This window comes from Trachypithecus francoisi, unplaced genomic scaffold, assembly GCF_009764315.1.
Source record: "Trachypithecus francoisi isolate TF-2019V2 unplaced genomic scaffold, Tfra_2.0 Lachesis_group11, whole genome shotgun sequence".
Classification (NCBI taxonomy): domain Eukaryota; kingdom Metazoa; phylum Chordata; class Mammalia; order Primates; family Cercopithecidae; genus Trachypithecus; species Trachypithecus francoisi.
The window spans coordinates 64,172,606-64,187,047 of record NW_022681456.1 but is presented as its reverse complement, the minus strand read 5'-3'; the positions used below and the strand labels follow the sequence as shown (position 1 = coordinate 64,187,047).

At 34.8% G+C, this 14,442-nt stretch overlaps 1 protein-coding gene across 11 annotated transcripts in view; it reads left to right on the top strand.

Moving 5' to 3' along the window:
* The window catches only part of RAB3IP (RAB3A interacting protein), a 73,796-nt gene that overhangs the window by 44,809 nt on the left and 14,545 nt on the right, over window positions 1-14,442 (top strand). For all 11 annotated transcript variants that reach the window (XM_033221286.1, XM_033221288.1, XM_033221283.1 and 8 more), the window contains 3 exons: window positions 8,990-9,067; window positions 9,689-9,892; window positions 13,144-13,272. In XM_033221286.1, the coding sequence (XP_033077177.1) occupies window positions 8,990-9,067; window positions 9,689-9,892; window positions 13,144-13,272 (411 nt within the window). The remainder of the gene's footprint in view (window positions 1-8,989; window positions 9,068-9,688; window positions 9,893-13,143; window positions 13,273-14,442) is intronic.

Here is a 14,442-nt window from a genome sequence, read left to right as displayed (position 1 = left end):
TATTTTTATTCATAATCTATTTCAGTCTCAGGTATATATATATTCTTACATAGTTGTAATTTAATATTTTGTGTTTTTCTAAGTAACATTTTTAATGTTACTGCACCATCACTGATTGTAATGATAGTCATAATCTACTAGGTGCCTGTTCCACAACTTTTATCATTACAAGTAACATTGCACTGAATGTCTTTAGATATGTAGGACTTCCCATGCCTTCTCTGCTCCATACCCCTTTGCCTTCTTCTCTGTCTTTTTAGGGTCATTTTCTTTCATGAACATTTTAAAACTAATTTGTTTATTTTCTTAGCTAGCTAGTCATTGGAGATGAGAGGAGAATAAATTTAAGGATAGAAAGAGTGGAAAGTTGAAGAGGTAGAATAGAAGCTATGTGACTTGTTACATTTCTGTATAGAAGGTTATATAGAAACGTAAGATTTTTCTTCCAGGCCGGGCGCGGTGGCTCAAGCCTGTAATCCCAGCACTTTGGGAGGCCGAGACGGGTGGATCACGAGGTCAGGAGATCGAGACCATCCTGGCTAACACGGTGAAACCCCGTCTCTACTAAAAAAATACAAAAAACTAGCCGGGCGAGGTGGCGGGCGCCTGTAGTCCCAGCTACTCGGGAGGCTGAGGCAGGAGAATGGCCTAAACCCGGGAGGCGGAGCTTGCAGTGAGCTGATATCCGGCCACTGCACTCCAGCCTGGGCGGCAGAGCAAGACTCCGTCTCAAAAAAAAAAAAAAAATTTTTTTCTTCCAGTGTTGTCTGACTGGAAGAAAATTTTGTAGTGATATGGATATTAGGTAAAAAAGCAAATATATTGAGCTATTTATGTTAATTTTTATTTCCTGATTACTTGCATTTAATTCAACCCTGCTTAGTTTCACCCATCTGCACATGTATGTATGTTCTGTTACGTGAAATAGAATGAGAAAAAACAGAAAGAAACTTCTCCCTGTAAGTAGCAGGATGTGAAGGACCAGAAAAGCGGCTTATGCAATTAGTGAAAAAGCATATCTAAAAATTATAATTTGGAGTCTCTAACCTTTTCTAACCCAACAGTGGCTGTTAGCATTGACACTGTGGCTACTTTCTGGAAAACAGAGTACATTGATTAAAGATGATTTTGGTAATGAAGAAAGTTGTGTTCGAACCAATTGTATATGAATCTTGGAAAAAGTGCTCAAAGTTTTTCTTTGGTCTTAATTGTGCCTTCATGATCTGTTTACCATTGTCTTATGAAAAGATACTTTTTTTGCACTTTATATGTGTGTGTGTGTATGTGTGCATAACTTTTTAAGAATTAAAGATTATTCTGAATAAACTCAATATGCACAGTTTTGGTAAGCCTAACATGTATATTCAAATTAGGAGTCTATTATCCTAGTCTTCAATATAATTATACTTTGTATATAACAAAGTTGAGTTTTAAAAGTATCAAATACTGAACAAACCTCAAAAGTTATGTTTTTTTTCTAACACCTTCAATTTTGAGATAATATAGAATTAAGTCAGTTGAAAGAATACAAAGCAGTCTACATCTCACATGGAGGAAAAAAGTAGTCTTAAGAAGTTTGTTTTATAAGCCAGTTTTAGTAAATGTTCATGATATGTCTAGTTTTCTCTCAACAGTACTATGACACATATAGGGCAGATTATTATCATTTTATCTGAGAAGAAAAGTGAGGCATAGAGAGGCTAATGAGCAATGCAGGCACTCATATTCATGATCCTAACTCTTGCTTTATCTACTGTGAAAATCATAAATGGCATTTCTGTTTGTCTCAAACCACAGAAAAGAAGTCATCACTGGGGCCTCTTATTTCTTCATTCCACACTCGAATGATCAGTTAAGTCTTTTGATGCTACCTCCAGGACATAGAACACATCACCTTCCCAGCCACCATCATTTGTTACCTAAATCAATAGATGCCAAACTTTTTGAACCTATACCTGATCAGTACAAGAAAAATTTGAGCATGTTACCTCCATTATAATGAAGATACCTAATATTTATTGAGAGTTCCCTATGTGCTAGGCCCTTATAGGCAGTGTTCTATATGAACATATATACGTATTTATAAATTATACACACTTGCTAACGGACATACTAATGTGTTACCATATGTTGTAAATACATGTTTTAAAAGATAATAAAAATGCTTAAGATTTTTATTATAGTACAAAAATATTTTGTTCTCATTAAAACAGTTAAACACACTCATGTTTTATATATACTTAGTGAGAGGATTGTGATTGAATATGTTACTTTATTTTAGAAAATCTTGTTCTGACAGTTTATAATCCAGATGAAGGTCTGGTCTAAGTTCCGTTTTCAAAAGTAGATCTAATACTGCTGATAACTCACACATCTATTGGTCTGATATAAGAAATACATCTTTCCCTATTTTAAATCATTATTTTGTCATTATGAGATTTCATCATGCAAACATCGGTAGAGTATACTTACACAAACCTAGATGTGGTACAGCCTGTTACACACCTTGGCTATATGATACTGCTTATTGCTCCTGGGCTACAAACCTATACAGCATGTTACTATACTGAATACTGTAGGCACTTGTGACACAGTGATAAATATTTATGTATCTAAACATAGAAAAGGTAAAGTAAAAATAAATATGGTATTATAATTTTATGGGATCACTGTTATATATGCAATCCATTGTTCACTGAAATGTTATGTGGTGAATGACTGTATATATGCAGCTGACATCAAAGCACCTAAATGTATAAAACAAACTGACAGATCTGAAGGGAGATACAGCAATACATTAATAGTAGGTGACTTCAATACCCCAGTCTCTCTAATGAGTAGATTATTCAGACAGAAAATTAATAAGGAAACAGCAGAACTGCATAACACTATAGACCAAATGGATCTAACAGATACGTATGGAACTTTTAACACAACAGCAAAAGAATATACATTCTTCTCAGGTGCACATGAAACATTCTCCAGTATAGTTCATGTTAGATCACAAAACAGGTCTCAAATTTAAGAAGATCAAAATCATTCTAAGAATCTTTTCCACTCAAAAAGGAATTCAATTAGGAATCAATAATAGTAAGAAAACAGGAAAGCTCAAGTATGTGGAAACTAAACAATGATATCCTTTTGAACAACCTTTGAGTCAAAGAAAAAATCAAAAGGGAACTTGAAAAGTTTCTTGAGACAAATGAAACTGAAAACACAACGTACCAAAACTTATGAGATGCAGAAAAAGGAGTACTAAGAGGGATAAAGGCCTACATTAAAAAAGAAGAACAATATCAAACAATCGAACTTTATGCCTCAAGGAATTAGAAGGAGAACAAACTAAGTCCAAACTTAGCAGAGGGAAGGGTATAACAAAGATCAGAGTAGAAATAGAGAATAGGAAAATAATAGAAAATATTAAGAAAACCTGAGTTTGTTTTTTGAAAAAAAAAACCGTTAGCAAGGCAAACCAAGAAAAGAGAGGACTCAAATCAGAAATGAAAGAGAAGGTATTACAATGGATGCTTCAGAAATAAAAAGGACCGTAAGTGACTTTTATGAACCACATGCCAGTCAATTGGATAATCTAGAAGAAATAGATAAATTCCTAGAAACTGAACCATTTTTCTGGAATCAAATTCCAAAAAATGGAATCAAGAAGTAGAAACAAAAAAGCCTAAGACTAGATGGCTTCACAGGTAAATTCTACCAAACATTCAAAGAAAAATCAGTGCCAATTATTTTTACACTCTTACAAAATAGAAGAGGAAACACTTCCAAACTCATTTTATGAGGCCAATATCACTCTGATACCAAAGCCAGTAAATGTACCACAAGGAAAAAACTACAGGCCAATATTCCCAATGAACATAGGTGCAGAAGCCCTTAATAAAATGTTAGAAAATCAAATTCAGTAACATATTGAAAGGATTATACACTATGACCAAATGGGATTTGTCCCTGCGATGCAGGGATACATCAACATAGGCAAATCAATTAGTGTAATAAACCACAGTAATAGAATGATAATATACATTATAATCTTAATAGAAACAGAAAAAGCATTTGACAAAAATTCCACATTCATTTATGCTAAAACTCTCAACAAAATAGATGTAGGAACTTACTTTAAGACAATAAAGACCATATATGAAAAACCCATAGCTAACATCATAATCAGTGGGGGAAATTGAAAGCTTTTCCTCTACGATCTGGTATAAGACAAGGATGCCCACTCTTCACCATTTCTGTACAGCACAGTTCTGGAATATTAGAGCAATCAGTCAAGAAAAAGAAAAGGCAACCCAACTGGAAAGGAAGAAATAAAACAATCTCTGTGTGCAGATGACATGATCACAAATGTGGAAAATTCTAAAGATTCAATTTTTAAGAATTCAAAGTTCTTAAAAATTCTAACAAAAAAACTAATAAATGAATTTGATAGGGTTGCAGGATACAAAAATTAATGATGTTTCTATACAAGCAGTTATCTGAAAAGGAATTTAAGAGAACAATCTTATGATTTCAGTGTCAAAAAGCATCAAAAAGAATAAAATACTCAGGAATAAACCTAACCAAAGAGGCAAAAAGACTTGTATACTGAAAATTACAATAGAGTTCATGAAGGGAATTAAGACACAGATGGAAAGAGATTTGTGTTCATTGGCTGGAAGAATTAATACTGTTAAAATGTCTGTTCTACCCACGTGGTTTACAAATACAATGCAATCCCTATGAAAATCCCAATGGCATTTTTTACAGAAGTAGGAAATTCATATGGAACTACAAAAGATGTTAATAGCCAAAGTGATTTTTTTATTTTTATTTTTTGAGATGGAGTCTTGTTCTCTTGCCTAGGCTGGAGTGCAATGGTGTGATCTCAGTTCACTGCAACCTCCGCCTCCTGGGTTCTAGCATTTCTCCTGCCTCAGCCTCCTGAGTAGCTGGGATTACAAGTGTGCACCACCACGCCCAGATAATTTTTGTATTTTTAGTAGAAACTTGTTTTCACCATGTTGGCCAGATTGGTCTTGAACTCTTGACCTCTGGTGAGCCACCTGCCTCAGCCTCCCAAAGTGCGGGATTACAGGCGTGACCCACCACGCCCAGCCCCAAAGTAATCTTGAGCAAGAAAAATAAAGCTGGATGCATCACACTTTCTGATATCAAAGTACATGACAAAGTTACAGAAGTCAAAACAGTATGGCACTGATACAGAAACAGACATATGGACCAATGGAAGATAATAGAGAGCCCAGAAATGACACATTTATGGTTAGCTGACCCTCAACAAAGATGTTAAGGACACCTAGTGGGGAGTAGATAGTCTTATCAATAAATGCTGCTGAGAAAATTGCAGCATGCAAATGAATGAAATTAGACCCTGATCTCACACCATAAAGGAAAATCAATTCAAATGGATTAAAGACTTACATGTAAGACCTGAAACTGTAAAACTCAGAAGAAACAAGGAAAAAGCTTCTTGACATTGGTCTGGGCAGTGATTTTTTTGGATGTGACACCAAAAGCACAGGCAACAAAAGCAAAATGGGCAAGTGGGAGTGTATCAAAATGAAAATCTTCTGCCCAGCAAAAAACAGTCAACAAAATGAAAAAGCAGCATACTGAATGGGAAAACATATTTGCAAACCATGTATCTGATAAGGGGTTAATATCTAAAATATATAAGGCATGCAGTAGCAAAAAACAACCCAATTAAAAGGGGGGCTAGGGACCTAAATAGACATTTCTCCTAAGAAAACATACAGATGGCCCACTGGTATATGATAAGGTACCCAACATCACTAATCATCAGGTAAATGCCAATCACTCCCCAATGAGATAGCATCCCACACTGGTTAGAATGGCTATTATCAAAATACAAAAGATAGTAAATGTTGGCAAGGATGTGGAGCAGTGGAACTTGTCCGCTATTGGTGGGAATGTAAATTGGTACAGCCATTATGGAAAACAGTATGGAAGTTTCTCCTCAAAAAATTAAAAATAAAGCTACTGCATCATCTAGCAGTCCCACTTCCAGGTATATATCCAAAAGAAAATCACTATCTTGAGTTATGTGTAGTTCCATGTTCATTGCAGCATTATTCACAGTAGCAAAGTTATGGAAACAAGTTACATATCCATTGATGAATGGATAAAGAAAATGTAGGGGTTATGTGTGTGTATATGAATACTACTCAGCCTTAAAAGAAAATGGAAATCCTGTGTTTTGCAACATACATGAATGAACCTAGAGGAAGTGAAATAAGACACAGAAAGACAAATGCTACATTATCTCATATGTGGAAGCTGAAACAGTCGAGCTCATAGAAGCACAGAGTAGACTGGTGGTTGTCAGGAGCTGGGAAATGGGAGAAATGGGAGATGTTGGTCATTGGTACAAAGTGTCAGTTATGCAGGATAGATAAATTCTGAAGACCCAATATACAACATGACTATATTATATGTGACAAATTTGCTAAGAAGGTAGATTTTGCGTGCTCACCACCTCCCGTCCAAAAAAAAAGGTAACTTTGAGGTGCTGGGTATGGTAAAAGAAAAACAAAATGATACGTATATTTCAGTGCTCGTATTTATTAAAGCAGCGACACTAATTTGTGTATTGTCTATGGCTGCTTTCACATTGCAACAGCAGAGCTAAGGAGTTGCAACTGAGTCTGTATATGTATACATAGTGTTTGGCTCTTTACAGAAAAAGTTTGCCAACTCCTGGTATAGGTGATACTTATATCATTTTCAGCTTCAGAAGGACAGTGTGATAGAAAATTTTCAAACTTTGAGTCTACCTTTTGATGTTTTTTGTCAATTTTTTAAAAATTCTGTAAAAGTTCTGTGTGTTATCTTTTTAGCAACTGATCCTGCCCTAGTCTAGTGCTCATCTTTCCTTTTGGGGCTCCAGTTACATGTGTGTTATACCTTTTCACTGTAACCCTTATGTGTGTAGTGGAAAAGTCACCTAAAATTTCACATCACTTCTAAGTTTACTTCACTGTTTTGTTCTCAAATACCTTCAAACACATTTTAAAAACAAACAAAAAACTTGTCTAGCTTTTCTAATCGTTCTCCGTTAGAGGTTTGGTCAAACTGTATAATCCACTATTAATGAAAGCAGAGTCCATTTCCAAAAATTTAGTCAACTATTCTCTCCATAGAGTGAATTACTTTTGCATTTAAAGTTAAAATGTTACTTATCTTGAAGGGTCAGATTAGCTATGTTGTTTATTATTATTATTATTATTTTATTTATTTATTTTTTTTGAGACGGAGTCTCGCTCTGTCGCCCGGGCTGGAGTGCAGTGGCCGGTTCTCAGCTCACTGTAAGCTCCGCCTCCCGGGTTTATGCCATTCTCCTGCCTCAGCCTCTGAGTAGCTGGGACTACAGGCGCCCGCCACCTCGCCTGGCTAGGTTTTTTTTGTATTTTTTAGTAGAGACGGGGTTTCACGGTGTTAGCCAGGATGGTCTCGATCTCCTGACCTCGTGATCCGCCCGTCTCGGCCTCCCAAAGTGCTGGGATTACAAGCTTGAGCCACCGCGCCCGGCCTATGTTTATTATTTTTAAAACATCACCAAATAGTCTTCTGTTGACAGCCACTTATCCCAGAAAAATTCAGCAAATCTGAAACAATTGTTACTTTTAAAAGGAGACTATTTAACTCATTAAATTTGACAGCTCTTAAGGACTTTGCCAAGATAGCCGGAATAATAGTGCATGGAATATCTTCATGGTTAATATCATTTTGTTATAAATCATTGATAGTGAAGATTCTCCTATTTAAACTAATATAAGCTGCAAATTCACATTCATGGGCACACACAAACTGCAATCATTACAGTACTGTAAAAGCAAATGAACAAATGGGAAACAGTCAAACTCTGATGTAAAGAACTTCCACCTTTCCATTCTACCTCTGTGCATTTTGATAGACCTAGTGAGGGTGCCATTGTCAAACTATTCATTAAATATCTTTGAAGCTCATTTCCTTCCTTCCTCTGATAAATTGTAAATTGAAGTTCTAAAATGTAAGTTCTTAAATCCCAGGGCACTATCTCAAGCACCCTATATATATGCTTCCAGACCATTCTTAATCCCTTATAGGGATTATTCTATACAAGGGCATAATCTTTTAAAAATAAAAAGATCATGTCTTCCTTAACAAAACTGTAATGCTTCCTTAAAAAAACTGTAAGGCTTCATATTGCATTTAGAATAAAACCCGCAATTCTTACTCTGATATTTTATTTGATTAATCAGAATGTAAGCTCCTTAAGAGCAGGGACTTTGTCCTTTCCCAGAATGTAATCAGCATCTGGAGCAGTACCTCACGAGGAGATGACATGAGTAAATGTCTCATGAATAAACATTATATGAATAAAATGAATTAAATACCTAGAGTTTCATATTCGTAGTACTCGAAGATTAAAAATCTATTAAAGGGTAAACCCTGATTTGCCTTTTTAGGTTGCTCTGCACAAAATTGTCACTTAATATAATTTTGTGAATCTTTTTATTAAAAGCTCTAAGGCTTCTTAACTGTCATTACTGTAAACTGCAACATTATTGGTGTGTTAATGTTTTTACTTGTCCCTCCTGTATGTCTTTGCTATGACTAATAAGAACATAGATAGTGACCACATTATAAAAAGCTGCCTGCAAAGGAGTTGGCTTTGACATGTTGGTCATTGTTTGCCTTCATCACATTACAGTCCTTACGCAAGCATTAATCAGGATGATTGATCTCAACTTGGCTGCCTCAGTAGTAATAGGTCCTAAAAGAAGGCACCTATTCCTAATGCCTCATAGTTGTCTCTCTGTTGTCAACTGCTGCTTCCATAGTTGATATTGAGTACTTATTTTCAGGCTAAATTTTGGTAGTATATGTTTGCTTCAATCATAAACACTTGGCAAAAGCTTTTTGAAAACAAATGCTACTTTGTTTCTAAAATATGAGATGTTAACTTTTTCAGGAAGCTCATAAAATGGTGAGAGAAGCAAATGTCAAGCAGGCAACAGCAGAAAAACAGCTAAAAGAAGCACAAGGAAAAGTAAGTTTTTGCTACTCTTAATAGTATAAAATAGTGGTGACTGTTTTAGAGATACCTTAACATCTGTTGGATTTTATTCTGATTGTAAAGTAGTGCTTGTTTTCAATTTGGAAACTACAGAAAAATAGAAGAAAATAGCTACTATGTAGATATAATTAATAGTAAACATTTGGTGTCCATTTATATGAGAACCAAATGATTTAAAGCCTTGTAAATCACATGAATTATCCAAAGGATTATAGAATCACATTTTAATGTTAATACTTAGTTTTTAAATTCACTGAGAAAAGCCACCTAAATGTTACTAGATTTTACTGTTTTAGGAGTGAACTTCTACAACTAGTCATAAGCTATTGTATTTTGAAGATTTTGAAAATTCACATAAATGTTAGCTATTTTGGTAATTTTCAAAATTTGATTTGACATTGTGAGTAATAGATGAATCCAAACCATATGGAAACATCAAAAAACTTGATTTTAGTTTCTCTTTATTACTCCACAGGAAATACAAATTAAACTTACTTTTCATCTTTGGAAGTGTTTTGACCAGATTGCTAATATTTAGCTGCATTTGTCATGAAACATATTTAATGTATGTGACTATGTTGATTTCTTTCCAAGATTGATGTACTTCAAGCTGAAGTAGCTGCATTGAAGACACTTGTATTGTCCAGTTCTCCAACATCACCTACGCAGGAGCCTTTGCCAGGTGGAAAGACACCTTTTAAAAAGGGGCATACAAGAAATAAAAGCACAAGCAGTGCTATGAGTGGCAGTCATCAGGACCTCAGTGTGATACAGCCAATTGTAAAAGACTGCAAAGAGGTAACTCGTCAAGGACTGTCCCCTCTGACTCTGTTGATACTTGTTAATTCTCATCACTGAGGTGTCAGTTATCATTTTTGCCAGCAAAATTTTTAGTACAAAATATTCAGTATTAAGATGGGGGAGGCTTTATCTAGAGCTGGCTGCTTTCAGGGATTCTTCAGTTCCATATTCTACCTGGCTGACCTTGGAGTACCTGCTAGAAACTTGGTAAGTTTCTTAATCTCAATATTTCATTAAGGGAGGAAACTATCATATGTTGTCTAGAGGAGAGTGGGTGGCTTTAATGATCTGGCTAGTCAACATTTATTGCTAGAGTGCACTTACAAAGTATGGATATAATAAATATGTGAAAATAAGATGATTTTCTTAAAGATCAATACATTGCTTTTATTTAAATTCAGAGAGAGAATTTTATATCAGCAAAAGAGTCCTAGAGTTAATTCAGATAATTAAGCAACAAAAAATAGAAATAATGGTAGCCTTACAACTACATAAGGCTGGAAGACATTTTGCTAAGTGAAATTTCAAGTTATAGTAGAACAATTAGTAACATTTTTGATCCCAAATTAGGTTTCACAGTTCAGCCAGTCTCAGTTATTCAGACACTTACAACTATGTAAGGCTACCATTATCATGTATCCATAATAATAAAAAATTTAAAACGAAATAATGGGCCGGGCGTGGTGGCTCATGCCTGTAATCCCAGCACTTTGGGAGGCTGAGGCCGGAGGATCACCTGAGGTTGGGAGTTCGAGACCAGCCTGACCAACATGGAGAAACCCCGTCTGTACTAATAATACAAAATTAGCCAGGCGTGATGGCGCATGCCTGTAATCCCAGCTACTCGGAAGGCTGAGGCAGGAGAATCACTTGAACCTGGGAGGCGGAGGTTGCAGTGAGCTGAGATTGCACCATTGCACTCTAGCCTGGGCAACAAGAGTGAAACTGCATCTCAAAATAATAATAATCATCATCATAATAATAGTCTTATTATTTTAAAAGATATGTAATAAAGATAACTGAAATATATAAGTATTTTGAGCTGTTTAGAGTAAAAATTGTTTTTAATCATTGTATACTGTGAAAAAGCATTTCTAAGAGGATTGATGAGTAATTTATGAAGCTTTCCCATTTCTTCTTAGAAGCCATCTTTTACATTGTTGAATTCAAGTTCGTCATTAATCCTGAAGAAATGTGTGTGCTTGTTACATTTTTGTATGGAAGTCAGGAGTTTATTAAATGGAATAACCAATGTTGTTAACCTGTTGTAATTGAATTGCATTTTGACTAATTATTAATAAGAAAGATGCTGCTAAGAGAGAAGTTCAATACTTGGTTAAATATGAATGTAACCAAATCCAAAATTCACATTGGTTTCTGTGAAATATTTAAGAAACTTTTTTTGTCATAACTTTAATTCTAATTCTTTGGAATTTAAATAGCAATTTTAATTGCCTGGTACAACTTGTATTTTTGCTGTTTCTTACTCAGTATGTGTAAGTAATTATGTACTTTTCCCCCCTATTGACACAAAATTTAAATGTCTTCTCATGGAACATGGTAAAGGTTCATTTTAGTTTTTGAAATCCCTTAAAACGTGCGTAGGCAGCATATAACTTCAAAATAATAACCTTTGCTTTCCAGGTATGTGTTATATTCTGATGTTTCATGAAAAACTTGTCAAAAAGTCTTACTAGGCAAAGGAATTACGTAAATTTGGCCTGTGTAAGTCTTAGAAAAATACGTAACGATCTGGAAAAAAATGAAGCATGTCCATGTTTTTGTAGAAAATATGATGGGGGCACTCGGTTATGACATTAGCAACATGTCTTCTGTAGACATTTAAAATACACATTCCTGCATGCAGACATACAAGCCCAGTGCAAGGCTTTGGGATCAAGCCACTTAGATTTGAATTTGGACTTCACTGTTTTCTTGCTATGCAATCTTGGGCAAGTACAAATGGCGATCATAATATCTGTCTTGTACAGTTGTGAGGATTAAATGTTTGTAAAGTGCTTACAGTGGTTCCTGGCAGAGTCAGCTCTTAATAAATGGTTTAAATTACAGCCTTTAAACTAGAATCTTTCCTTAGAATACCACTTACCTGTAACTTTACAAAGAAAATGCATTTGAATATGTAAGTATTGCTTATATGCTAATATTATTTGTCCTATTGCTTTTGCTTTGATTCAAGGAATTTATGAATTGGACTGAAAAGAAAATTCACATGGAGATTGCCTTTATACACCTTAAAAAGAAGTCTGTAGGAAGGCTTAGCTACATTCAGCTCTGTTAAGTTCTTGTAGACTACTTGCACGTCTGATTGAGCTATCCTAGAGGCAGTCTGTAGCTGTAGTCAGTGCATCATTTATGGTGTATCCAGTGCTTGTGGACAAGAGCAACTTAGTGCTGTAGGATGGTGGAGACTGCTCTAGTTTTGGTGACTGATGTCAGTGCAACTTTGTATTCCAGCAGATGTTATTGAGCTGGACTGAGGGAATCTGAGAAGCTGTAGGGAAGAATACTTGGGGAAAATTTATTAGGGAGGTGGGAAAGAAAGGGACAGCTGGAGGAGTGAATAGGAATGCAGGTGCCAGCAGTGGATTATTATCAATGCCTAAGGTGGTAGTTACTGGATGCCAAAATTATGTCAAAAATATCTAAATAAATGTTGTATTTTAAGGTAGGCAGTTTAGAAGACTTTACGTGTTGTTTTTTAAAATCCTGTTGCTTATGCAGTAACATTTTGACAATTCTTTTGGGAATGCCTTCAAGTTATAGTAGAACTGTGTCGTTTTTGATCCCAAATTAGGTTTCACAGTTCAGTCTCAGTTTATTCAGACACTATAATTAATTAGGTTCCAAATTACCTTTTTATTGTTTTCAGAAAAGACTTGTCATCATTTATTATATTCTGAATAGTGTGCCACCTGTGTCTTAAGAGGAACTCCAGCATTTTTGGTGGGGATGGGAGAAGGAGCTCAGGGTGAGGATAATAGTAGTGTTATTAACATGGTAGCAGATGATGCATGGAAGAAAAAAGCTACTTGGTTATTTGGGCGTCATTTTTTAAAAAGGAAAACTGCTACCAGGTATTATATAACGAATCAAGAGTGGTTCAATTATTTTAAATGAAGAGCATTGTTTTTCAGTGATGTTTAAATTAGTTGTGGTTTTGTAAGGTGGTTTTTATGTTTATACTTTTTAAAACATGTTTTTGTGTTTTCCTTTGGTTTATCTGTTAGGCTGACTTATCCTTGTATAATGAGTTTCGATTGTGGAAGGATGAGCCCACAATGGACAGGACGTGTCCTTTCTTAGACAAAATCTACCAGGAAGATATCTTTCCATGTTTAACATTCTCAAAAAGCGAGGTAATTGGTTTTCATTTTAGTAGGACTTCATTATAGTTGTTTCTATACTTCTTTTAAACTAAATCATATTACATATTTTAATATCTCCTACATAAATAAGTTATTATAAAATGTCATGTTTTACTATTTTTACCATTCTGTACTAGAATCATGATAATTTCTCGGCATTCAGTTACTGAACATCTTTCCTTATATGAGCAGAGGATCATTCACACTAAAATGTGTACTGCATTGGTGTCAGCTATTAAATAGGTATGGGGGATAGGACTTATTTCTTGATTTACAGTCCAAGGTTCAGCGTAAGGGAAGTTCTCTACACACTCTGTTAAAGGCATTTGTTGTGTCTATCTGTACATGATTTAAAAATTTATTTTTTTAATCTTTAAAACAGGAAAAGTAATGCCTTCTTTGCCTGTGCCGTAGGATTGTTAAAAGGATAAAATGAAGTGAATTAAGTAGAGACAAAAACCTTAGAAAAATAAGGCAGTACAAAAATGTAAAGCTGTAATTTTAATTTATTCTTACATGTGAAAGATTTGTCTAGAAATATCCTGTCAATTAAAGTATAAGAAATTTAATCCTAAGAGTTTTATGTGAAGTCTTTCAAGAATTTAATTGTAATGTTACTTATCAGGAGAAGTTAAGATGAGCATTTTCCACACTTTTGATATGAATATGTGTTGTTCATTGTGGCTCTGTATCTGGTTTCAGGTAGGCCATTCAGTATTAGTAACCTTGCCAGACTAAAGAAGTTTTCCTGTTTCATGTTGTATCAGTTGCTACCCTCTTCATCCTGGCATTTAATATTTGATAATTCAGCTAATTCTTTTGTAGACTCACTCTTATGCACATAAATACAAATTCAGAGAATATACAGCTAATTAATATATATTGCTGTGGTATAAATGACTAGTGTTTAAAAATATTATATACATTTAGCAGAATAAAGCTTCAGGATATTCATTTTGAAGTGGCATTAACAGTGGATATTAATCATGGGTAAGGAGTGAACAGAGACTGGAATTAATGCCTTTAATCCTTGTCCAGATAATGAGGAAAGATATTTTACTATAAGTGAATTGCCTTTCATAACAGTGTTTGGATTATAAAATAAATCAAACAAAAATTATCTGATTTCTTCCTTTTTCATTTGCTAAAGCCAAGCTAGTG